Source organism: Rattus norvegicus, chromosome 15, assembly GCF_021556685.1.
Source record: "Rattus norvegicus strain SHRSP/BbbUtx chromosome 15, alternate assembly SHRSP_T2T, whole genome shotgun sequence".
NCBI lineage: Eukaryota > Metazoa > Chordata > Mammalia > Rodentia > Muridae > Rattus > Rattus norvegicus.
The window spans coordinates 13,650,651-13,676,945 of NC_141548.1; the positions used below are offsets into that span (position 1 = coordinate 13,650,651).

At 44.1% G+C, this 26,295-nt stretch overlaps 1 protein-coding gene and 1 pseudogene across 3 annotated transcripts in view; one reads left to right on the plus strand and one right to left on the minus strand.

Moving 5' to 3' along the window:
• Window positions 1–2,273: 2,273 nt before the first annotated feature.
• Nek10 (NIMA-related kinase 10) overlaps window positions 2,274–26,295 on the minus strand; it is a 213,123-nt gene continuing 189,101 nt past the window's right edge. For 2 of the 3 annotated variants that reach the window (XM_087585528.1, NM_001433013.1), the window contains 4 exon segments: window positions 13,090–13,198; window positions 11,209–11,261; window positions 11,075–11,130; window positions 2,274–7,950 (listed from right to left, as the gene is read on the minus strand). In XM_087585528.1, coding sequence (XP_087441654.1) covers window positions 7,893–7,950; window positions 11,075–11,130; window positions 11,209–11,261; window positions 13,090–13,198 — 276 coding nt within the window. In that variant the 3' untranslated portion in view covers window positions 2,274–7,892. 3 annotated transcript variants of the gene reach the window in all.
• Window positions 25,157–26,062, plus strand: Tcea1l1 (transcription elongation factor A1-like 1; annotated as a pseudogene).

The following is a 26,295-nucleotide window of genomic DNA, read 5'->3' on the forward strand; positions in this document are numbered from 1 at the left end:
GAAATTAGATATCCTGCTGATGAAGATCAAACGTGCCCCCAGGAACTAGACAACCATAATCGGCAAGATGTAGTCTAACAATAGCATTGCCCCTTCGGACCCCGACTTTATGCATGGATCTTCTTCCTTTCCTCTCTATCCATTTTTCTCTCCTATCTGATGTTAAAAGGTTGAAAGGGTAGAAGAAAGAACCCCTAAAGTAGCAAAGACAGCTACAGGTGTCCATGGCTTGAGATGGGGCTGTGGTGAAGGGGTGAGGCATGGGGCTACAGGAAAAGAGAAAAGTCGGGTTCACCCATGGTGTCAGATCAGTGGAATTCATCTACAGGATGTGTGGATACCCACAGTGCTGGGTCAGGGGAACTGTCTCAGAACTCTCCCAGTCATCCCTTCTCTGCATCCCGGCGTCCATTTTGGATTTCTTGGGAACCTGTAATGAGTTCTCCTCAGAGCAAGTTCCCCATTCTCAATACACATGACCCTTGACCTGAAATCCAAGTAGAAAATTAGAAAGCAAGCATTCGAACCCAAGTCCAGGAGCCAATGGACCAAATTCTTAATTGTGTTCACCTTTTATATCACGTACAAATACATCTAGGGGATTTGGAGCTTTGGGTAACTCTGTACGCATGTGTTAGTCTGGGGTAAAAGTCAGGCCCTTGCCTCCTGTCCTGTTTGTACTCTGAGACAGACACACTCCAATGTAACATCAATGACCTGTGCTCATGCACAGGCTCTGTTCCTGGCGGTGTTGTTTGGACTTGGTGTTTCCAATTGCTGTTTGTGTCTTAACTGAAGAAAGGTACACGAATAGCTAAGCAGCAGAAGTTTGGGACAACAGCAAATGTGTAGGGTGGATATACTAACCAGGGAGAAGTGGGACCTAAGAACCGAGGAGTACTTCCTTTTGTGTGTACAGCAGGAAGAAGTGGTTGTCAGGGACAAGGGGTGTGTACTTCTTGGTTTTCCTTAAGCATGTCCCCGAGTCATGCACAGAGGATATTAAGTAGGGGATTCTCTCTAAAAGTTCACTTTGAAGACACAGTTTGTCCTACTGCACATGGACCTCAGTCAGTGCAGGCTGGATAGACTCAGTGCATCCAGATCCAGGATACATTCAAAGATGCATGCATTACAAGGAGGAGTTGGCATATGCATTGCTTTGTTAGAAGTAGGGCATATGTGTGTGTCAATGCAGGTAAAGGTCCTGGTTGCTAAGCTCACCCAGCAGACTCCCTCAGTCTCCTCCTTGATCATCATTCCTGCTCACCATGGCAACAGTGCAGTGAGATCTACATTGCTTAGTTTTGTTTGTTGTTTTGAAAGTTACCGTCTCGACCCACAGCAGAGAAAGCCAGACACCTCCGTGTGAACTGTCTACAGACTGAGCCATGTAACAGAGCTGTAGGCAGTACTTACACGCTGAGCATCTAAGACGCCGACTGGTCCCCAAAGTAAACAAAGTCGCAGTGGTCTCGAGAGTCTGGCAGGTAGAGCCCTGACTCCAGTCAGCATTTGATTCCAGCAGCTAGACACTTAGCAGAAGACCAGCTGAACTGTGTTTAGGGCTCTAAAAACTATAGTGCAGTGTTGCTCAAGACTGCAGTGTTGCTCAAGAGTTCATAGCAATTGCCATGAGGCGGCCAGCACTTGATCCATCTTTCCACACTCATGCTGACTTCAAACATGAGACTGCTTGGTCCAGGGTGAATAGAGAGAACCTGACACACTCTGGAACTTGACAAAGAAGTCATGCATTCTCCCTTTAGTTCTTACTGTTGTCATAAAACCACATCCAGCTGTTGGATAGATAATTCTGGGGACACCCAGAGGAGAAGGGATGTGAGAAATGTGGTTCCTTCTTTCTCTCCACCAAGCGTTCTCTGGGGTCTAGGTTGGTGACTGGCTCACCTGCCAGCCCTTATGCATTTGTATCAATGGGAATTTATTGCAAGAACCCGCCAATTATAGCCCAGGGACACAGAGTTTATAGATCTATGTGGAAGTTTAGGTAGAATTATATGATGACGCACATCTGTAACATCATCAATGGGAAGGCTGGTGTAGGAGTTTGAAATACACTGCAAGATCCAGGCCAGCTGGATCCAGCTGGTAAAATGGTCACAGAAAAAAGGGGCAAGAGGGAAATGGAAAGGGGGAAAGGGAGATGGGAGAGAAGGAGGTGGAGGAGGGAACTTAAAAACACAAAAGGAAAGAATGAAAAAGTTAAGAAGTGACCACTTACTCTTGACAAAAGACAAATTATTCCCCAATAATTTGAAAATACATTTTTATTTTCTTTAGCATTTTACAAAGCACATTTACACAATAGCAGAAAAAAATAACATGCTTTCAACTTTCAGGTGAATCCTCTATAGAGGCATCTATTTCCTTTTTTCAGCCTGTAACTATGTATCTGCCTTAGAGACTCACTGTGTTCATAGAGAGCTTTCCGGAGCAGCCGATGGACACACTTTCTGCCATTGTATCACTGGTGTCCCTCTAAAATGCAGGCCCCCTTTGGGAGAGTCATAGTCTCTTCTGTGGGTAAAGATGGGGGCATTGAGGGCTTGCAAAATGTGGGTGACCTGAATGAGAGGTGCTAGGACAAAACACGACCCTACCTCAAAACTAAGAAGACACACTGGGAGGATTTTTGTCTGTTGTGGGCACATCTAGAAAACAAATCTGTGCAGCAGGAGAAAAAAATTGAGGCTCCACTTCCTCTCAGAGGACAGCACTGATCTTTTTGATCTCCCCTAGTCACCACTGGAAACCATAGAAGCCAAGAAGCCTTTCAATTCAGATCGTGCCTACTAAATGTCCGCAAGCAAAATACTGAAATGATTTTTCTTCTATATGATTTCTGTTTCCCAGTTTGGAAGAAGAAGATAATGGGGTCTTTCCATAGCTAGTCACCATGCAGGCTACTGACAAATCATGAAAATAACTTTAGCATCCCTTGCTCAGTCACACGGAGCAACCGTGTTCGCACATCCCCACATTTACCCATTCAAATTCTTCACAAATTGCTTTGTAAAAATTTTATTATCATACAAAATGAGCCTGGGTTGGAAGATGGGGAAGAAAACAAGGCCCCTAGGATGCAGCCATGTTGACTTACAGGCAGATAAAACTGCTGCTTTGGGGCCTGTTTCTGGTTGAGCAACAGAGTATTTGAACAGTTTGTGCCATGCTCTCGGAGCTCAGTCCCTGGCACCAAGGCCCACAGTAGCAGCTCTACATGGAGCTCAATGCCTCTCCGCCTCACAGGGACCTCACAGGTCATGAGACCACAATGGAGCCCTGCTAATGTCTGACAGGCCAGCTTGCTGTGACTGTGCCCAGCTACTAGTTCCAGGAGACCCAACGGCAGGGATCACTTGCGCTTCTGATCAACTGCTCCCCAGTGAGGCACCTCTGGGTGATACCTGCCCTGCCCTGGGAACTTTGTGCTCTCCAACTACTGAAAGCAAGATTGTGTTTGGGAATTGACTAACTTCCTTGGGAAATCTGTCAGCTTTACAAGGCAGAACTTCTGGGTCCCCACAAACACTATGTTCTGTCATAACATGAAGCTCCCTAAAGAGTACTATTCCTGCTCGATACACTGAAGTGTGAGGCAAACAGGACAGGGAATGTCAGGGATTTAGCTAAAACTTAAGAGCACTTCCACCTCTTAAATTCTCTCTTAGAACCTTGGCTCCAATGGCACTCAGCATATGGAGCTGAATGGTGGAATAACACATTCAGTAAGAGGCCCTCAGTGAATGGCCAAGCAGTGAGCCCTTAAGCACTGCCTTCCTCAGATTATTGTTCCTGGTATAGACTCTCTTTGTTTTGGGGGACAGTTTGTTCCTGCCGTATTTTCCAATACTTATCTAAGTGTTCCCTAGTGACCATTCCATGTCAATTCCAAGCAGCCATCTTGCCTGCTAGTCATCAACATGGCATCGAGACTTTATTTTCCATAATGATTAAACACCTCGTGCAGGGAAAACAGATGAGCTACCTGGAATAGCTCATGTAGCAGCCCCATTGTTCATGTGTTTTTCTTATTTATGACCACAACAGACACAGAGGGGAAGCTGGCATCACAGAATATAATGAAAGAAAGGGGAGCAGCATCTTGCTTTCAGGAACATAATATCCCACTTTCAGTTAAGGTGAAATCATTTTTATAATATGATCCGAACTTAAGCATTTCAGTATGATCAGCCAAATGCTGCACAGATGTGAAATCCAGTAGACTTCCCACATGAAGAGGCTACTGGGACTTCAGGGTAGACCATCCTCACTTTTGCAAATGACTATTGCCCAGAGGATGCATAAGCTACAAATATCCATCTGTCACCTAATCAGAAATGCAAAATCTTCCCTGTCCCTCTTAAAAATGTCAAAATAACATCAGCAGTGAAGTTATAACAGTCACATTTACTACATGCACATAACGGAAGTCTCTTCGGGAAGTTGCTTCCTTGAGACACGTGTCTTAGCATCCGTGTGGGTTCACGGCATCCAACAGTCAGTGGCGTGTGCTAGCAGAACATCGTAACCATAAAACCAACGTATTCAAAGTTGTCATCTTACACCAAAGGACATTAACACAATCCAAAAGGTAACAAACATATATGGATCACATCCAGGCCCTGAACACAAAGAATCTAATATTCAGACAGAATCTCATACAGGGTTAAGGTCAGGATGTAATAGCCTTCAGTTTCCATCTACTGCTGCATGCTTAGAACGCTGAGTAGCTGCTGGACAGCTGTCGGGTGGCCTTGCACTGCCTGGCAGGTGATTTTGGTACTCATGGAAACCAACATTTTCAAAAAGTAGGAAGTGAACAGTAAAAGCTGCTTCAAATCAACTCTTTCTATCTTTGCACACAGAGAGAAGATGTGGGCATTTCTAAAGGAACACAGCATGTTTGCTTAGGTAATTCCAGAGAGAGAGAGGGATTCAAAAGGGCATGTATGTGTGTTCTATGCTTATTAATACTGATAGAATGCACTAGCTGATATTATTGCCTTTATAAATCTCAAACATAAGTGGTGACTTGGTGGTGATATCAGTGGAACTAGATATCATCATCCAGTTCCTTATTTGTCCCTGAGCATTAAAATTCATTACATTTAATGAGTCTCAGGTGGCACTTATGTAGGAAGACCTTTATTTGTATAAACTTGATAACAGTGTCCCCCAATGTGGGGGGGGCGCATGCATACGCACGCGCACGCATGTCTTGCTGAGGACAGAACCCATGGTCTTGTGGGTCTGCAGCCCATTGGTGTTCTACATTAGAGTACCACACAGATGCCCACATGAAAGCCAACAGCACATCTCTTCTGCAATAGCTCTAACAATTCTTGTCATTCCTTATTTCCTTAAAGACTGTACATTTGTCACATGCCCTGCCTCCCCCCCCCCAAAAAATCTTTGCTGCATTCAGTTCCCTGAGAATGGAGTGTTTTGCTTTTAAGGAATGAATTGAAGTTTCAAGTACAGATTAACAGAGAGAGCTGCTGGGTCAAAACATAATTAGCTGAAGCATTTGGGCATCAAAAGTTATCTGAAGAGATTAATTCAAATTCTACCCCATAGGATAATCAGTCACTTGGAATGAGATGGATTCAACAATTCACAGGGTTTCATTGTAAAACAAGTCATTAAAAATTATACAAAACAGAAAGAAAATATAAATGCAATCAAGAAGAGATCATGAGGCACGTAGTCTCAAGTAGCAACTTCTTTGCAGTAAAGACATTGATCAAGACAAAATGGCTGCTCTTGTTCCTGTCTGAAGGTCACAGAGTGAGAGCGCTGAAAAGGCTAACTCCGGTTGCAGGAGAAGGGCTGTATTACAGGACTTCCTCAGACAGTGCTTACATGGAGGATAAGCCATCTTTGACTGCAGAGACTGGAGTGGGAGTACGGGGGTGAGAACGCAAGGGGAGCACACACGTACTTTCCCTTCAGAGAACAGCCAGTTACTGTGCAGCTAGGCCTGAGCAGCTGTTACAGGGGTATGTGTTGGCTTATTTTGCTAATTTTACAATTTTCCTAATTGTTCTGTAATAAATACCACTCCTATGGTCTAAAAGAGGTACAAAGAAAGGTATCTCTTTCACCTTTTCCTCAGTAGACTATACTCATTTTAAAAAAATACCTCAATTTTTTTTCTTTATCAAGGCAACGGATGCCATTATTGTATATTTATGTGCACTGTCATTTGAGAAACAATTTGCCTCTCTAAGCATTCACCCCACAGCTTAGTGCCTCTATGTGGGGATTCTGTCATGACTCAAGCCTATGTCTGTCCCTCTAGGGCTCTGCCTCTTGCCATGCATCAGATGAGCTAAAAAAAAAAAAAAAAAAAAAAAAAGAAGACTGTGCAGACAGAAATAAAGCATTGTTTCAGTGAATCAATAATAATATTTGAATTCCATATGTGAGATCCATCTATGGATGGAATTCTTTTAAAAGCTGAAAATGTACAATTCATCACTATATTTAATAATTAAACCTACAGGTATTTTCGTTGTTATCTTGGCTTAAAGACAAAAAAATCATCAGTAACCCTCACAGGTATCAGTTAGTATGTGTATGATCAAGGAGAGTGGAGGTGTTATGTAAATGTTAACCACACTAATTCTAAGAAATAATATGACTGCACATTATGTGATTTACATACTATTCAGGAAGGACCTACTGTGTTCTAATGACAGCCAATATATTGCACTATTCCATCATGCTGAAATGCAGCAATGTAATTAAAAGACCCCGAAAACCGATGGCAAGATAAACATGTAATTATAGCTTCCAACTTGCTAATTATGTGCAATGAGTTGTTCTGAAATGGAGACATGGACAGGTTGGGTGGATCCTGTACTGGAGTTATCAGAAGCCAGTTGAAGAAGAAGAATTTGAGCTTAGTGGCCTCGTAAATCCACTCTGCATAGAGGTGGAATGCTATTCTCACCTCTAAGATTGACATTCTGACTTCCTTTTGGGCTATCTCATGGATAAAGAAGGAATTTATATTTTGGTTTATAACTTTTGGGTAATTCTCAAACAGTAAATGCTTGTCTTACACACAGGTAATTTAGTAGGTCTACAATAAGAACTGTCATCTCTTTCACAGTCTATGACTTCTTTAACCTGATCTAAAGACGACACAAGCTTGATTAGCAGCAAACACTAGCCTTAGCAAGCCTCCCTCCTTCCCTGTATATACATATTGAACAGCAATAGACTCTACTAGTCTAGCTGCTATCCACGTATGCATACTTGTGTGCAAGGTTACCAATACTGTCTACACTGTGTCACGTTCCAGAACCTCTAGCACCCAAGTGGATCAGAGAGAACCAATCATTTCATTTATAAACTACTATATTCTGAATTTCTTTTAAGATTAAAAAGTGGGAACCCAATGGAATACCTAATATTTTGCACCTAATATTTTATAACTATTTTATCTAAAACTATTCTGTGTGCATGGAAGACTACATACTTTTAAGCATAGTTTCAGCCATCCTGAATATAAAATGTCCCTTTGAAGAATATACATCGTTTTCATGTTGACCTGGAGGGAAGTTCTGCGCTCTGTGCTGATGTTGCTCCACCCCAACCCTGGCAGCCATTTTGCCGTGTTTTCTCCCAGAAGTACACTGATAGCCTGTTATTGAGCCCATAATGTACACTGGGGACAGAGCCCAGCACTCTGGGTGGCTCACACCCTCAGAGGACTATAAGAGCACTTTTGGGGCACTGTGTCTCTTTCCTATGCTGTCCTAGCAGCATCCAGTCCTGGGCATCTTGCTGTCACATCACGGCTAAAACTGGAGCTTGAACTTGACTGGGAAATTCCATTTTTTTCCAATGCAGGATTCTCATCTTTTGGCTGTGTAGCTCTTGGTCCCCCATGGATAAGAGTGACACCTAGAAGATCTACAAGTAGAAACAGTGCCATAGAGTCACAAATATTTCCATCCAACTCTCATATTTCAATAACCCTGGTTTAAACAAATAGGCCCAATAAATAAACACAATTAATAAAAACTAATTAATGAAATGGGAACTCTTAGAAAGCTCTAACCTTTTGCTAAAACTTGTTAATAACAGAATTTTTCTTAAGTTCTAAATACAATGAAAACCAGTGATTCCTCAGAGTGGATAATCAATGCCATCCAAAGTAACATATGTTACACGAATATCTGTATTTATTTAACTATCACAGGTTCATCAGATTTGATGTGCATTGAGAGAGAGAGAGAGAGAGAGAGAGAGAGAGAGAGAGAGAAACATGTTGCTTCTATATATCTATATCATGACAAAATTATTGTTAAATAATCTTAGGAGCCAGCAAGCTGGCTCACAGGGGAAAGGCACTTACCAACAAACCCAACAACCTTGACTTCAATCTCTGGGACCCATACGGTGAAAGAAGAGAACTGTCTCTTGAAAGTGGTCCTGTGACTTTCATAAAAAAAAACTCTGACACCCCCCCACACACACAAGCACACTCAAAAGTATTAAAAATGTAATCATTTTTAGAAGATCTCAAATTTAGCATCATTTATAGGGTTATATAAAAACTCTAGTATATTCATAAACTAACTCTCCCTCCCTCTCTCTCTCTCCCTTCCTCCTCTTTCCCTCTCTCCCTTTTCTATCATCTCCTTCCCTTTTCTTCTTTCCTCACTCCCTCTCTCCCCTCACCGTGCGTTCGTGTGTGTGTGTGTGTGTGTGTGTGTGTGTGTGTGTGTGTGTGTTCATATGGGTGTGGAAATCACATGTCAACCTTGGGTGTTGTTCCCCAGGACACCATATCTCTTCTTTTTTTAATCAGGGTCTCACTGACCTGAAGCTCACTGAGTAGATTAGGCTGAGTGTCCAGTGAGCCTAAGGGATACGTGCTGGGATCACGGGCACATATGACCACACTTGTTTATCTCTAAATTTTGTAAAACGAAATAGTTTATGTCTACAGGTATTTTGCCTGTCTGTATGTTTGTACACCACTTGAATGCCTGCTGCCCAGGTGGGCCAGAAGAGGGCGTTAAATCCCCTGAACTGCAGTTACGGTTCTGATCCACCATGTGCGTGCTGGGAATTGAGCCCAAATGTTTTAGAAGAGCAGACAGTGTTCTTAATTACTGAGCCATCTCTCCAGTCCCCATCCCTGTTGTAGTTATTTTTAGCATGGGGTGTGTGTGGGGGGGGGTCCTCATACTTGCAGGGCGAGCATTTTCCCACTGAGCTGCATCTCAGCGCCATATTTACAGTTTAAGGCTCTCACTTATTCACAGATCACCTGGCCAATCACTGAATCAGTAAGCTGTAATCTGCTGTGTTTCTAGCTTAGATTGCAGGGTTTACATTTATTCACAGATGAAACTGGAGAGGTACAATTAAATAAACCAGTTCAGTCACTCATTAAGACTCTAAATGCACACACCTAATTTTTCATTTCATACACTCTTCAGTTTTTCTACAAAAATATGAAGCTTTTTGGTTCCCTTGCTCCTAAGACTCTGCTGAAATGCACGCACAGTGACAATAGTTGAGAACTTCTGTCCCATAACTTCAAACCAAGGGCACTTGAAATAATAAGATGCTGAAAGTGAGGAACAGAGAGGTACACACCCACAGAAAGCTTGTGTGCCCGGCACTGAAGCAAAGCAAAAAAGTAAGAATGCAGATACCTCACAGGGATGCTGGGAGAAGGGCACCGGAAGGATGTGATGTCTATGAACCATGGACCCTCGCAAGATTAAGATTACTCATCTTGGCTCGACAGTCCCAAATCAGAAGCAGTGCTAGATTTGCAAAGGTTGTATTTTAGAAATATGTTATCAAGCCAAAAGAGCAAGTGGTTGAATAACCTCATGTGTGATTCATAAGAAAGGCTCGCTGGAATGGCAGCAGGAAGAGAAAAGCGAGAGACTGCATTGAGCTCCAAAAGGAATGTAATTTCTCTGTAATGACCTTTGCAAGCCGATCTTGAGTCCTCATTTTCCAGGCTACTACCTGTCCTTAAGGAACACTTCCAGATAATTTAGAAAGCTAACACAAGTGGCTCTCCTGGTTGCAGTAGGAAGTGTGCTCTCACAAGAGAAGCCTGCTTGGGGGAGCATACTCCAAAAGACTGTATATCCTAAAACAGCCCTGAGCATCTGGGGCACATGCTAGATGTAGATGGTTCAACTTAATGGCTCTTTGGGAACACAGAGGAACAAACTGTGAGCTGCTGCTACCATGGCCCGTGCATGCCCTTCCGTGCATAGTACTTCCACACATCCTGGCCAATCCCCCAAATGGGAGGGCCTGACTTCTTTTCCATTGAACTTCTCTGGTATTTATGCACTTCTTGGTCTGACCTTAGGAAAGGCCAGAATCAGCAGGAATGGGTGCTTCCTGAGGAAGGTAACCGACAAGGACTTCCAAAAAGCTGGGCGATCACTACTCGGTGGGAGAACTCAGGGCACGCTGTTGACCATGCTTCTCAGAGTGATGTCATGGCCCAAGACTGAGATACACAATATGGAAACTCGCTTGATGGTGACATCTTACTGGCATCATCATGCTTGTCATTACCTCTCAAATAAACAAGTGGATTCAAAGTGTTGTGCTATCACTTTGCCTAATAGTAAAAACCACAGGAATTCCAAACTGGATTTCAACTTATCAGATAGTCTGTTTATCTTTAAGTCACCAGAGGAGGCTTTGCTTGGCTTTGTGGATAACAATGGATATCTGAGCTCCCAGCTCTTCTAGAATGACCCAATCAAAATCAACCAACCCAGAAATGCTTTCCCATTGTCCCAAGCTCATTATCTGATGAGCAGGCAATGACTACTACAAGGTAACCTTTTACTTCACAGTAGAACACAGTAGTGAAGTTTCCATGGAAGCCGGCCAACACATATTCCCCCTCAAAGCAAATATAATGGCATTTAAAGATAATTTATTGAAATTCAGCTTTCAGGAATCAAGGGTGGGGAAAGCAGATCTGATGGTTAACTGCACCTCAATTCACCTTTCACCTTTGAAAGTAAACTCTGGATCTCACCTGTTAGTTGTAAAGTTGTAATAGCCACTTTCCTCCAGGACTTCTTCAATCACAGTCTGCAACCGACAGGCAGTTCGGTTAATACGGGGTTACAAGCAATACAAGTAAAAGCACAGAGGCTGAGGGAACTCTACCTGCATCTGCTCATATGTGATTCCCTCTTCCACTTCAAGGCCGCTGGATGGACCTGAAACACAGCAGTTATAGAACATCAACGTTTGCTTCATAACGTCTTACTTATACCCTACTGGCAATTAATATTTCAGCGACAACAAATATGGTCAACTTCTTAACTATAAAATCTCAAAAGCAAATTCCATGGCCAGAGAGGTGGCTGAGCAGGTCATAAGCCTGATTACCTGAATCCCTCCTGGACTCCTAAATGTTGTCTCTGACCTAAACACACACACACACACACACACACACACACACACACACACACACACAAAGCATGTGCGCACACACATAAAAATATTTTTATTAATAATAAGTAAATTCCAAAATGTCTTGGCCTAGCTTCTCCTCCATGCTTGGTTGTTCCAGGCAAGGCTGTTACACAGCAATAAACAAAGACATGGGAGCAACACGAGGACATGGGATGTGTGTTAAAGTGAATGGTGATTCCAGGCACACAGCACCTGCATGCACCGGGAGGCTGCCCAAACCAACTGTCAGTGTCCCCTGAGCCAGCTTGCACTGACCTTTGAGGAAGCCCCTAGAGACAGGCAAGAGAAGGGTTATTAGGTTGGGAAAGCATGAAGACAAAGTACTGGCTCGTTTTAAAGCCTTGTTTAAAGCTGCTGCCCATAGAGCAGCAGGTTCTGGCATCTGGATTTGCTGAGCCTCCTGTGACGGGGGCTAAGCTTCTGTTCTACAGTAGGGTGGCTAGCTGCCCTGGGAGGAGTTAGTTTACCCAGACTCGGGCTTCTGAAAGAGTTCTATCAGTGTCCACTGCACCTCAGTTACTTGGATGAGTTTGGCCAGCAGGCGAACTGACCCAGTCTGGGAGCAGCTGTTAAAAGCAAATGACTTCAGACATTCTGTTATCTTGCTCGGGAATTTCTCGGGGTTCTATTCAAATGACACTGTACCCAGCAGGATTCGATTTGTGACAAGAATACGCATCCAAAGTTTAACACCATGCAAAAAAAAAAAAATGATTTCTTAGGCAACAACAATACACCCCTGCAAGTTATCAAATATTTATCTAACTGTGAAGCTTCTCTTCCAGAGCCTGTGTCCAGTGTTACTGCAGTTGCTGGGGAGCTCTGAAATCTCAGAAGAATAGGATTCTGTTTCTCATCTTCAAGCATCTCAAGGAGAATGTGGCCACGCTGAACCCCTCCAAAGGCATGGCTCTTTTTGTGTTCACTGGACCTCCTCACATCGAATATACAACCTCGAAGTAGTGTTTATCATGCTTATCATTTTATTGTGGTATTCTTATATTTACTCCCATGTTATTGGAGGAACTGAACTGCAGAGGGACAAGATCATCTACTGAATGGCTGAGCTGAGAAATCCAGGTATCTGGAGTCTGTGTCTTGGAGCTCATGAGACCCAGTTTCCTTATGTGGAATTATTTCTGAAAAGAAGAAAAAAAAAGGCAGATGCCTGATGTGGATTCTTTGGGTGTGTCTCAAGTTGTTTCCATTTTGAATATTTAAGCCTTCCATTTCTGCCTTTTATCTTCCTGGATTTGACTTCATCAGGCAACCAAGAAAAAACTGTAAAGGAACTACAGCTCACCCAGAGACTCCGCTGTTTGTTTATGGTGTTAAGAAGCAATGGAGGGAGCAGCCCGTATGGAGACGTGGTCTCTAGGAGCCTCTAGATCCTACTCAGTGTATCTCCAACTCCTGCCTTGGTGAATGAATGGAAACAGACTCCAGTGTGTGTGTGTGTGTGTGTGTGTGCACACGCGCGGTAGAGGTGACGCTTTAGGGCAGATGTCTATATGAGCAGAACAGTTCTTTCTGTTTGTTTGCTTTTTGTGCAAGCCAGCTCCCTCTTACCTGTGGGGTCACTTGGGGACCAGTTTTTTGCAGTGCTTGAATGGCGAAGTAAGTGGTAATCTGAGGTAAGAAAGTTCGGTTCGATAGGTTCTGGAGACCCCTGTGATAACTGAAAAAGGAAAATGCAAACGTGTATCAGAGGCAGACAGACAGCAGACAGAGGGAAGACAGATGGCAGGCCGTTTCTGGGCAAGGTGTCCCATTCACTTCTGGAACTTTCTTTCTCGGTGCAGGAAAGTTGGAGTTCTGTGGTAGACAGAGAAACACCATCCTGCTTCCAAAGGATTGAAAGATTGGAAGCAGAAAATTACAGTAAAGGCAGGTCAGATAGTCCCGTAGTCATGTGAGAAAAGCATGCTTTGTAAAGGCAAAAGAAAGGCAATGTAAATACAACAGCCGGGGCCTGGGACAGCAAGATGTTATTTTTAATCAGCTGTGAGAGGAACGAAGCCCTGTTATTCCACAGAACAACATGCTTAGTCCAAATCCAAGTGCCTTTTTCCTCATCTGCTTTAACGACGCCTTCTTGTTGGACCACAGCAAACAAGTTCCTTAATACATTTTTCTAAATTACTATTAATTAACTTGGTTCTCCAAACATTAGTTCCTAACACTCTATTCGCCCAGTGACAGAATTTATTAAGTCCCAACTGTTTAATACTCTTCTGTACAGCTGAAATTTTAAATAGAATTTCCTAATGGAATTTTAGGCTATAAATATTTTCCATCTCTTTATATCTTTAATTCCACCCAACGCTTGGACTGGCCAAGTTTTAGTGCCTGAGTTAATGTACTATTAAAACATCAAGTATTAATAAACCAGAAGCAGACAGCACAATTTGAACGGGGCAGTAGTAGTTAATTTGGATTTACAAACTCTATTTATGAGTTGGGCATGTCCATTGCCAATCACTTGAGAAGACTGGCAGCAAAACCATAACTAAACATGTGCCACCTGTCACCTAAAACACGTATGGTGTGCATATGTGTGTGCCCTTATGTGTTTATGCATGCATGTGCGTTCGTGCATGTGTGGGCATATGTGTGTGTGTGTGTGTGTGTGTGTGCGCGCGCGTGCACATGTGTCTGCCCATGCACCCTCCTCCTTCCACATCCATCCATCTTCTCTGCCTCCCTTCCTCTTCCTTCTATCAAAATATGTGTATAACAATGTTCATAGCATACTATTTTACAGTAACTAAAAAGCTGGGAAAATCTCAACTGTGTACGTAGACAAATACACCATGCTGAGCTCACAAAGCACATTCTACAAAGCGATGAAGCAAATGATCAACAACGAGGACGTGGATGAATAGTGAACAAATGGAGTCTGACACAGGAGACATAGCAGGAAGCTTCACCTATGCATTCTTTTATAATCCATCAGAACCAATGAATGGCGATGGATGTCAGGGGTATGATATGACTAGGAGGGAGCCTGATGGACAGTTGGGGAGACTCTGTGTGCGGCTGTGGTGGAGGTCACGGGGGTGAAAGTGTACTTCACTCTATATTCTGCGTTATCTTGATACGTTTTAAACTAGCTAGTCATAACTATCCATCACTGCACATCAGATACTGTGAACACATATTGCTTGTGTTGTCCAGTTTCCACACACACACACACACACACTTTATTAGAAAAAAATGTGGTTCTGTCCCTTTTCATTCTTGAAAATCTGCTGTTCTTCAGTGGTAGCTGACAACTCATGTGTAATGTGACAAGACCGTCAGACCCTGAGTGGAGATGGCCCTGGGCACGCCACCTCTTTCCCAGCCTGACTAACAGTAGTCTCTCGCACTATGCCTTGGAATATTTCCTGTGATCCTGAGGACAACCTCTTGGTGTTAGAATGTCTTCAGATGGCGTTGTTTCAGCAAGGGCTGACCTGGATATCTGAAATGTTTACCCTCATTACAGAAATTCTATTCACTTTAACTATTAAGTGCACCTTATAGTCCTAAAGATTCCACAGCCAGTAAAAGACCTAAAATCTCAAGTAAAAGGATCTAACTTGTGAGTGAGGGACCTCAAGACTGCCATTTTAAGATGGCAAAAGAAGGTGGCTCTTTTAGTGGTATTCAGCCTTTAAGAGCAGGTTGATTAAGACTGGTGTCTTGTGCCACATTGACACATTCCTTTAGCTTGTGGGCCTTAGATTCCCCAGGACCTAGGAAATGGCCCAAGGACAAAGGCTGCCTCCAAAACCCAGTGGCCTTGTGTTTGAACCTAGATGTGATTATTTTTATTCTAGAACTGTCCAGAGGTCCTTTTTGTAGTCTAGATTCTAGGTGTAAATATTCTTGTAACCAACTAATCCTCTTGCCTCACACCACTTACTGTGCTTTACAGCGCCCATCCTTTGGACACTGTGGCTCATATGAGGCTGTCATGTATAGAGTTCACACTTGAGAGCTGTGCGATCAAGTTACGAAAAAGAAACAAAACGATCAAACACAAAAAAATCTTAAATTGTCCCTGGGCTGCAGAATTCAGAGGTGACCTTCCACATCACATGGGGTCTGACTGGGTATATGTAGGACAGCATATAAATAGTGCGTGTGCCACAGGCAATGCAAAGACGGCACCATGGAAAGTGCGAGGGTTGTCAGGAGGAGGGTGGACAACTTCACCCAGGTGGTGCAAAAGCTGGGAGATGCTTAACGACTGCGGCTCAACTCACTGCCACTGGCTGAGTACTTAAGACACCATGGCAAGTTCATTTTGGCTCTTACCACTCATTGCCTTCATCTGTGGATGAGGGAACTGGAAAGGCCATTTGCCCAAGGAGCACAGAGCAAATGTAGAATCTGAACCAGAGCCTGGACAACATCCTAAGGTCAAACATACCTTCTAACCCCCTTGGATTGAGACTTGAGGACACAAAAAGATAAAAAGTCCGAAGAGGTTGACATTCTGACAAAGAGGAAAGGATACTGTTTCTACTGATCTTGATGTGGGCATAGGGAGCTGAAGGCGACTCTAATTCTGGATGGGCCAGATGGCGACATCACTGCTGCCCAGTAGGTGGAGACACAGAGGAAACGGAATGTATTTGAAGTCATAGTCTGTATGGCTAGAGGAAGCTGTAAGTGCTTAGTATCCTCACGATGGCATTGTGAGCTCTCAGCTTGCTTTACCGTACTTTCTCTCTTTGCCTGACACATAAGGCCTGTCCTCTGCCCTAGAGAGCTCGATCAGTTCAGAAGTCCAAATGACTGCCTACACTTTTGAACTAACAAGTCAAGGAATATATTAGAGAGAATAGACTGTGACTGTCACCACCTGGCTCCAAGACATTCCCAGTTTGAGACAGATACTGTGCCATTTAAGTTCTTCATCAGTTAAGAACAAATATTCAGTCAATTTCCCAAACATCATCTTTTCCATATCAGAAACCCTTGCTCTCTGCTGGAGAGCAACTTCACAAATGGCATGGGATCTAACCAGCAGAGAGAACTTTGGGAGACACAGAACCCAACATCAATGAGACCCGATGCCAGAAGTAAGGGGGGAATGCAGCTCAGATCTTCATTCTCTGCCCCTCTGCTCTAATTTCATGTAACTCCCTTGTCCCCTGAGACTGGATGCCATATTAGAAGCTGTAACACATTGCCTAGTGTCCCATGTTCTCTAATCTACAGCTTCTTTTAGTTTACTAGCTTTTCATAAGCACTTTGTTATCAGAAATGACCAATATCTACTGTCACCTTTTTCTTCCACAAACCAAAGTCTTTCTTCTCCTTTTCTGCCTAGGGTCTGTAACACTAAGCTCTTAGATGAACTCATGCTTGTTCCCAGTAGATGGCATTACTCACTCTCCTCAGAGGCTCCTGTATCATTTCTTCATAGACACCAATGCCAGCCACCACCCTATCCACCCCATGCCTCAGTCCAGAAAAGGTTAATTAACTCAGACACAGCAACCCTGAGAGGCAGTCTCTTCCTTGGGAGCTGTTCTGCTTGCCTCCTTATTCTACAGCTCCTGCCTATGATAAAAACTCCTGCCTAAAACACACCTTTCCCTTGCCTGTGCAGTTCATTTTTCAGGCTCATAGGACAAGCTCACTACTTGCCTTTGATTGTCCGGGGCCCTCACACACGTCCAGAGTTATGCTCACGTGAGGCAAGAATGCCGCTGTTGTTCCCAGGGACGTGCCACCACTGGTTTTCACTGAAATATATTGGTTCCCAGTCTGGTAATCAGGGAATGAGAGCACAGGAGCTGTGTAACATGGAGCTCCTCTCCCGTTTCACGCTTGCTCCATCTACAACCTGTTAGTTCCTCCATTTCTCTCTCTGGTTTTTTAACATCACCCTTTCACTTTTCTTAGGACCTTACATTAGTTGGGGGTTGGGAGAAGCACTTCTCCCTTTCCTTCTTTCTTTCTACAATCCCTATATCCCAGGCTGGGATTACCAAGGAAGTGAGCTGAGCTTAGTTAAGCTGGAGACAAAGCTGTCTGAGGCCTACAGCTTTAACCTTTCCTCCACGAACCAGTATCCATTCATCCTAACTTCTGCAAGCCAGGGAGTGATTCTTTTTTTTCAAAACTATTGGTCATGGTCCGAAGAAATCATATTAAATATTTGCCTTCTTTCCCTGGCTTACGGTGCCACATAGTTGGAAGCTAAAAGTGCACCTGAATAGTATACCTGTTCTATAGGACAGTGGCTGACCGAATGCCTGGGTAAAGAGATAGCTGCTAGGCTAACAAGCACTTGGAAACAGCGGCACCTTGGAGGCCCGTATAGATTTGTGACAGCCAGTGCCAAGTCTGGGAGATGCACAGAATGCTGGAAACCCTAATTTATATCCTACTTGTACAGGCCAACAAGTGATTCCCAGAGCAAAGACCACAATAGGTAGATTCTAGGTGTCCTCATTCTTGCTTTCACCTCCAGGTTCAGTGACAGGGATAGGCTGAGAAAAGAGTGTTCTGATGCCATCACCTTCTGAGTTAAAGACTAGCCGCCAGCAAAGAGTAAGAGGGAACCTGGGTGTTTCGGTGGTCTTAGTTTTCTGTCTGAGGCTTCTTTATAAACCTGTGCATACTCTCAGGGGGAGGAAACGCTCTGCTGTTCACAGAGCCCCAATCTCAGTGCATCTGGACTTCTCTGGCCTTTGCTCTTCCCCTTGTCTTTAGCTGGGTGCCAGGGAAACACCCCTTTCCTCATTTCACCCTGCTCGTATCCAGATGCAACTAATCGTGCATTGTGGAGGTCGCTTAGATAAGCCCATTGGAGGGGTGAGGCCCCTTCACTCAGCTTGAAGCAGCCAGATCAGTCATCCTAGGTCCCCAGCAGCAATTACGGCCACCTCTTCAGAGAGGAGAATAATGAGGAGACACTAGCTGGCCAGGCAATGTGGGGATAAGGACTTCAATTGTTGTCCTTAGCCAGAAGCTAGAACTGTCCTTTGTTCTGTGCTAGACAGAAGATAGACATGCCAGAAGTGATGGGGCTCCTGCCCCTGGCTCAGCTTCTTGTTATCTTTCTTCTTTTACACAGCCCCCTGGAAGTTAGACCTGACTGTGTAACCAAACCAACTATGCACACCTGGCACACAGACGTCTCACGGGGAGGCCAGCTGGACTGACCAGCTCTCCTCCATGCCTCAACCCAGTTTCTTCCATAAATCATGAGAAGTCGCTAAACTAACAGCCAAGGTGAAGTCTTTTGATGGTGACCTGCTCTGTACAGGTGTTCTCTGTCTCTAGCTCTCACCTATCTTACAACAAACACCTCTCTGAAACTGGCTGTCTTAGGTAGGGTTTCTATTGCTATGATAAACACCAGGATCAAAAGCCATGTGGGGAGGAAAGGGTTTGTTTCAGCTCAAGGCTTTCACATCATAGTTTATTATCCAAGGAAGTCAGGGTAGGAACTCAAGGCAGGAACTTGGAGTCAGGAACTGAAACAGAGACCGGGGAGGAGTGCTGCTTACTGACTTGCTCCTCTTGGCTTATTCAGCCCATTTTCTTCTGTACCCAGGATCACCTGCCCAGGGGTGGCCCTATCCAGAATGGCTAGGGTCTCCCACGTAAATCACTCATTAAGAAAATGCCCCAAGGGCTTGCCTACAGGTCAATGTTATGGAGGCATTTTCTCAATTGTGGCTCCCTCTTCTCAAAGAACCTTAGCTCAGTAAAACTGAAAACAACAAGCAAACAATAATCTTCACTCCGCCTTTGTCCATTAAATTTATTCTTTACTGATCCAAGATGGTTTTGGTGGCCATTGATTGTTAGGGATAATCCATACCCAGTGTTTGCTTCCCTGGGGAAGAAAGCCTCTATAACTGTCAAGTAAGCCCCCCCAATTTCTATCATTCCTATACACATGGGCACCCACAGAAAAATGCACGTCACATACAAGTACACAAACAAACCTCAAATGTTCATAAAAGTGGAGACAATACACTGAACTCTGTGTGCCTAGCTCTCTGCTTGCACATGGCCAATACTGCCTCATTTATCTCTCTTCTATTTCCCTTCCTATCTATGTCCTTCCTTTAGGAATTAGATAACAAATTCTGTACGATATATTTTATACTCAAAATATTTCAGCAGGATTCTTGAAAAACTATGTATGTTTTATTAAATTGTCGTTAAAATCATGGGGAACTAGAAAGATCATATTGAGTGAGTTTATTTTAGACCCAGAAAAACAAACATCACATGTTCCCTCTCATTTGAGGCCCCCAACTCAGAACCTTCAGGTATGAGGATAAAAACCTCTAGTGACTGCAGAATCCAGGCAAACAAAAAAAAAACCATCATTGTCGGGAGGAAGATCAATAGAGAGAGAAATAATAGCAGGATACAAGTGACTTGAAGAAGGAAATCAGAAAAACAGTGGAGCTCTAATTAGGGAAGGAGATAAGTATAATACAGCGGAAGAGGAAGGGGGTAAAATAACAGTAGAGAAGAATGGAGAAGTCACAAGGAATCATAGATGAAAATGCTCTACCTGGGCTGCCAATGCTTACCCAAGCACTATAAACCATTTACAAAGACCCCAGCACAAAAATGAAAGCCTTCCTTTGGGTTTTTGGTCAGGGATGTCCAAGAGACTCCCAAAACATTATAGGCTATTGCTACTGTCTTCAGTTGCCCTCTACCTCCAGAGGTTGCTTAAGGTACAATGTATCTCTACCCTGTGGCTAAAGATACAATGTATTTCAGAAAGAGCACCCAGAGGATCCAAACTGGATCTTACCTGAATGCCTCCTCCTTGAGAACTAGCTTCTGTGGTGCCAGAAGACTCCATGCAAGCTTCCCAAGAAGAGAAGCAACAATCCTACTCGGCTATGATGCCTTGAAACTGCATCAGCAACCAGCATGGTAAGATAACCCTCACGGCGCAGTACTGTTATGCATTCCACGGTAGCAACCAACAGCTCTCTAATTGGACTTAAGCTCTGCTGAAAAAGGCTGAAACTGTGCCTGATATTGGAAACGTGGCCGACTACCTTTAGCTAGAAAACTTATGGATTTTAGTGGAGAACCTACAATTGCCACTTTAATAAACCAGCTTCACCCTAACTACACTCTAAACCTCTGTCCGCATACCCACAGGTAAATAATAGTTCTCACTCCACATCACGGAAACTTCTGTTTGTGATCCATCACAGAAAACCACGACCAATCAAAACTCGTAGTTATAGAGCTCAGTCTTAATAGGTACATATGCAGATCCTGCATGTCAGGCTCAGGGAACACAGGAGAGGGAGCGGAGAGATTGTAAAAGGCAGGAGATCAGGGATTTTGCTGTGACTTTGTACCTCATAGAGGTGTCATGAAGTCTAACCATCTTGGCTGGCTAAACATGAACTGAACAAGGACAATACCAATAGATGTGCTGCCATGAAAAGGGGCAAGGTGATGAGGCTTGGCCCTAGATAAGGAACTACCAGCAACTAGGGCATGCTGAAAGCAGGAGAACTTGTCTTCCCCTAGAAAGAGTACACAAGTTAGCTCTCCAATACTAAATGATCAGACCTGAAAACACACATATACTTTTCTAAGAAAAGTTAGAACAAGCCTCGGCTCTCCAGGAACCATGCATGGAAGGACGAAGAACTGTAAGCACTTATTGCCCCATATCGCCCCTGAGCCACATCCCTTTGAGAAGATTGGAACCACCTTCCTGTGAGGTACAGAGTCTCCGTCCATTTTTATAAAGCTGTCTCCTCCATCAGTCTTTCTCCTGGTTTATCTAGGTAGCAGTAGTAGGAACATAGGACATAGGACGCCGGGCCCTGCGCTGCCTATTATGTATCCTTATTCTCTATTTACTGCAAGATCCAGAGCACATCCAGAACTGGAAAACTGTTCTCTGGCATCGGACAGTAACTATCTCCAGCTTGGAGGACATAGTTTCTGACTCTACTACTCACTCAGCTTTGCCTGTGATGATAAAACAGCCACAGGTCAGACAGAAATGAAAGCATGCGGCTATGTGAATAAAGTTTTATTTACAAAAGTAGACAGCGGGCCAGACTGGCTTGAGGACTATGGTTTGCTGACTTCACATCTAGAAGCTTGATCAGAGGCAGCTGCAGCTTTTGGCAGGGCTGTGTCTTGCATCGTGTGTCACACTATCAGGCTGCCCCTCTCCGTGGGACCTCCATCCTTTCTTGCCCTGATACTGCAAACCTACAGTGCTAGCTGAAGTCTGTCCACAATGCAAAATGTCCCTTCATCAGCAATTTGCCTTCCCTGAGGCAGAATTTAAATAGAAAGGACAAAAAATTATTGATTTCCTTCAGAAACAAGTCTTAAAACAATGAATGGGCTACTTTGCATGCTCTGAGGGTAACCAGAGTGCTCTCTTTCCTTTAGTATCAGTATTAACTCCTGAACTCAATGCTGTTGCCATGCTGTGGTGGCATTCTTAGTGATGCTTCAGGGACAGCCTCTGCATGCTCCGGGTCTTTTGGACACTGTGAGAAGTCCCTGGCAATGCTGTGCTGCCTATACCTCAAAACAGACCAGTCCCAGCGGTGCAATTTCTGCACTGAGCCAATCAACTGTGTCTCCTCAGAAACATGGGGGAGGACTTGAATGCTGCTGGATTAGCTTCTAGAGTGGTTTAGAGAATACATTTTTAAAAGAAAAAGATTGTCATGAATTTACATGCATTGACAGTGCTATTTAAAATACTGACTTGAACTAATGTTTTCTATCTTCCTCTTCCCTTTCCTCATGCTGAATATCCCAGTTCCAAGACCACTGTGTGATGACTCAGTTGACTTTGGTGTCCCCGAATTAGTGCAGTTAAAGCGAAGGAGCCTAGATCAAAGACCAGCTTAGATGAGCTAAGAGAACAAGCTTAGTTCTTAGAAATGGGCTTCTCCATCTCTGAACTCCTTCGCATAGCATTCTGGGCATAGGTGAATGATAAGTGCCATTGATAGGTGGCCACAGTAATCCTGGCCACAGTAATGGCTGGATCCTTCAGATGGTAGACGCAGGCTTCCTGGGTCTCAGAAGGAAGGAGAAAGTGCAAGTCAAGTAACCTGGAGGGTGGGGACTGGGGGGTGAGACAGGGATTGGGAGGTGGTCGTGAGGGTGTCTGTGTCTGACAGTTGGAGGTTAATGGACTTCTGTGACTGTACAAGGGATGGAATGCCCATTTCGGAACAAAAGTCATTGCAAGGAAAGGACTACAACAAGCGAGGGGGAAGACAGGGGTCATGACCTTTGTGGATTTAGATCTTTCTATACACGTAAAACTGCATGACTATCACACCAACATACAGTTTAATAAGAAGTTGAAGAAATGAAGGCTGTCATGCAGAATGTATAAGTGCATACATAATATTGATGCTCCATTCACTAATGAGAACTATACACGAAACACTGGCCACAGGCCAGGATGTGCAAGATGCTGCGACATCAAAGGTAAGGGACCGGCTGCACCCAGGAAACACACAGGCAGGTGAAAGCCATTTAAATCATGGGAGTGGGAATTCGAGCTGGCCATGGAAGAGGAGGCTGTGCTCAGGGAAGCCTCAGCCAGACCTCTGTGGAGAAACTGATGCTTAGTTCAGGGAAGCGTGGTTTGCTTCACTACGTAGCCTACCTTCCTTTAGAAGAATGGGACTGTGCTCAGGTCTGCTGGCTACAACAGAACCCCTGCTGTGAGCGTCTTCTTCCCCAAGCAGAGCAGCCCCATTGAGCGTGTTGTGAGCTCATCAGACAAGAGCCTGTGGCATCGTTCACTAGACACTGTAACCTGCCTCCTAACCCTGCTTAAAATAAACAAAACTCTCCCCGGCCCCACCAGAAACCATCTTGACAAAGATGAGGACATTCTAAAGATGAATTTGTAGCTCTACCATTATCTATCAGACTGTGAAACAAGAAAATCCCAGGGAATTGAAAAGTTTCCTCAGGAAACCTGTGCTGAGAGGAGGAAAAGGCTGAAACTTGGAGTGGAGGAGGGTTTTTCTCCTAGAGAGAGAAACCAGAGTTCAGACAGCTTCTCAGACCACCTTGAAAGATTAGAGCCAGGGACTGACTCATATCTCCTCCTTCTATTTAAAAGCTGCCTTGCCCTTAGGATCCTGAAGACCACATCAGCTTGGAAGGTCCACTGGACGTCTGTGCCCCTCTTCCCAGTATGGGCATATTGACTAAGTATCACTCTCAATTTGGCTCTTCGGTGGGCTTGAGGCAGGTGTGTGGGCCAGACTGGCTCAGTAAGACTCTCCCATGAGCTCCCCAGTCCCCTGGCTCCCAGCAATCCTGCCTTTTTGTTCAGGCCAGGATACTGGCTAGAGATGCTCTCAGGACATAGGAAGGGAACCAAAGACGGCAGCCTGGAGAATGATTTAACGAAAGAAATTGGCTTCACTGCCTTCAGGGGCGTCTGTATCAGAAAAACTACAAGGACATGCCTTCCAGGAAGCCACGAGGGAAATCCATGGGGCGGGAGGCAAATGGGCCTCTGAACACCTTCTGAGGAAGATGCTTTCCTCTCATAAAGCCAGAATTTCTGCTAAAATGAAATTGCATGTAAATTGGCTTATTCTCAATATCACTTTAGTGAGAACATAACAGCATATTATAGTCTTTTGTGGGAGACTTGGGCTTCTGATGTTTAAAAACGTGCTTCTTGGGATTTAGGATGCTGTGGGTAAGTGTGAAGCCTCCCGTACCTCCGCTTCATCTCCACCATCTCCTCGCCTTTGCCCTGTTCGCCAACACAGCCTGTGAGGGCAGGTCAGTCTCTCGTCCCTGAGGGATGGGCTCCTGCTTTGTTTACCTGCTTGCAGCTGCCTCTGGTGTATACATCAATAGCAATAGCGCAGGCATCACTAGGGCTGTGTGCCAACAAAGCAGAAACAGGCTGCTTACTTTCTTTTTAAATCAAAGTGCCTGGCTTTCTCCTGAGTGATAAGCTTGTGCTTAAAAGTAGACTCACTAATGGAAGGAAAAAAAAAAACTCAGAGGAAGAATTCAACACAATACCAACATTTAAGCATATGAGTGCATTTAAGGAGAGGAGAAGCGATGACATTGAGGGATCAAATAATCTCCAGCAAGGTAGCTAAACTTTCCACATCCTGGGACCTTCGGGGACAGGACAGAGGGCTTATATGACTTCTAGGACAAAGTGTGTTTCCCGTGTCCAACTCATGTCGCCAGAGGCAGACAACTTTCATCCCCTTTGGTATAACCATTTAGCTTCTGCGTGTGTGAAAAGAAACTTTTGATGTACCCAAAAACTAAAAGGGTCCAGAACGTTGAAGATAGGAAGGGTAAGTTCATTCTGCCCCCATAGATAATTAAAATCATGACTTTGCATAGTCAGGTGACTGTTTCAGACAGAAAATGCAATTTAGGGCCCACTGAGTAGCCTTCTCAAAAATTCTGGGCCAGACCCTTCAAAGGTAGGCTGCAATAGACATATTTTTAAATTAAAAATAATATTTATGGCCGCGGGCCGAGTCTGTGAGGAAGGCCTAGGCCGTCGGCTTCGGGGCTCGTCGAGCGTCTGCGCAGCTTCTCTCGCTTCCCGTCCGCTGTGGCCGGGAGAGAGGGGCCTTCCGGAGCCATGGAGGACGAGGTGGTTCGCATTGCCAAGAAGATGGACAAAATGGTGCAGAAAAAGAACGCGGCCGGTGCATTGGATTTGCTGAAAGAGCTTAAGAATATTCCCATGACCCTGGAATTATTACAGTCCACGAGAATTGGAATGTCTGTCAATGCTATTCGCAAGCAGAGTACAGATGAAGAAGTCACATCTCTAGCCAAATCACTCATCAAATCCTGGAAAAAATTACTAGATGGACCATCAACTGATAAAGACTCTGAAGAAAAGAAAAAAGAACCTGCAATTTCATCACAGAATAGCCCTGAAGCAAGAGAAGAAAGTAGTTCTAGCAGCCATGTAAGCAGCAGAAAGGATGAGACAAATGCTCGAGATACTTATGTTTCATCTTTTCCTCGGGCACCAAGCACTTCTGATTCTGTGCGGCTCAAGTGTAGGGAGATGCTTGCCGCAGCTCTCCGGACAGGAGATGATTATGTTGCTATTGGAGCTGATGAGGAAGAACTGGGATCTCAGATTGAGGAAGCTATATATCAAGAAATAAGGAATACAGACATGAAATACAAAAACAGAGTACGAAGTAGGATATCAAATCTTAAAGATGCAAAGAATCCAAATTTAAGGAAAAATGTGCTGTGTGGGAATATTCCTCCTGACCTGTTTGCTAGAATGACAGCAGAGGAAATGGCTAGTGATGAGCTCAAAGAGATGAGGAAAAACCTGACCAAAGAAGCCATCAGGGAGCATCAGATGGCCAAGACCGGTGGGACCCAGACTGACTTGTTCACTTGTGGCAAATGTAAAAAGAAGAACTGCACTTACACACAGGTGCAAACTCGTAGTGCTGATGAACCAATGACAACTTTTGTTGTATGTAATGAATGTGGAAATCGGTGGAAGTTCTGTTGAGTTTGGAAGAATTGGCAAGGTATCTGGACCATTAAGAAAAACCAATTTTGTAATTAGCTTTAAAATTAAGCCAGGCTACTCGTTTCCCTGCAAGTGAAATTCGTAAACAGTATACATCCCATGGGTTGGTCTTTGTTGTTTACCTGACAGTCATTCTTAAATGCCTTCTGTGGTCTCAGATCAGCTGGGAGACCATAAAATAATTATATAATGTGTTGCTTTGTTCTTCTTTT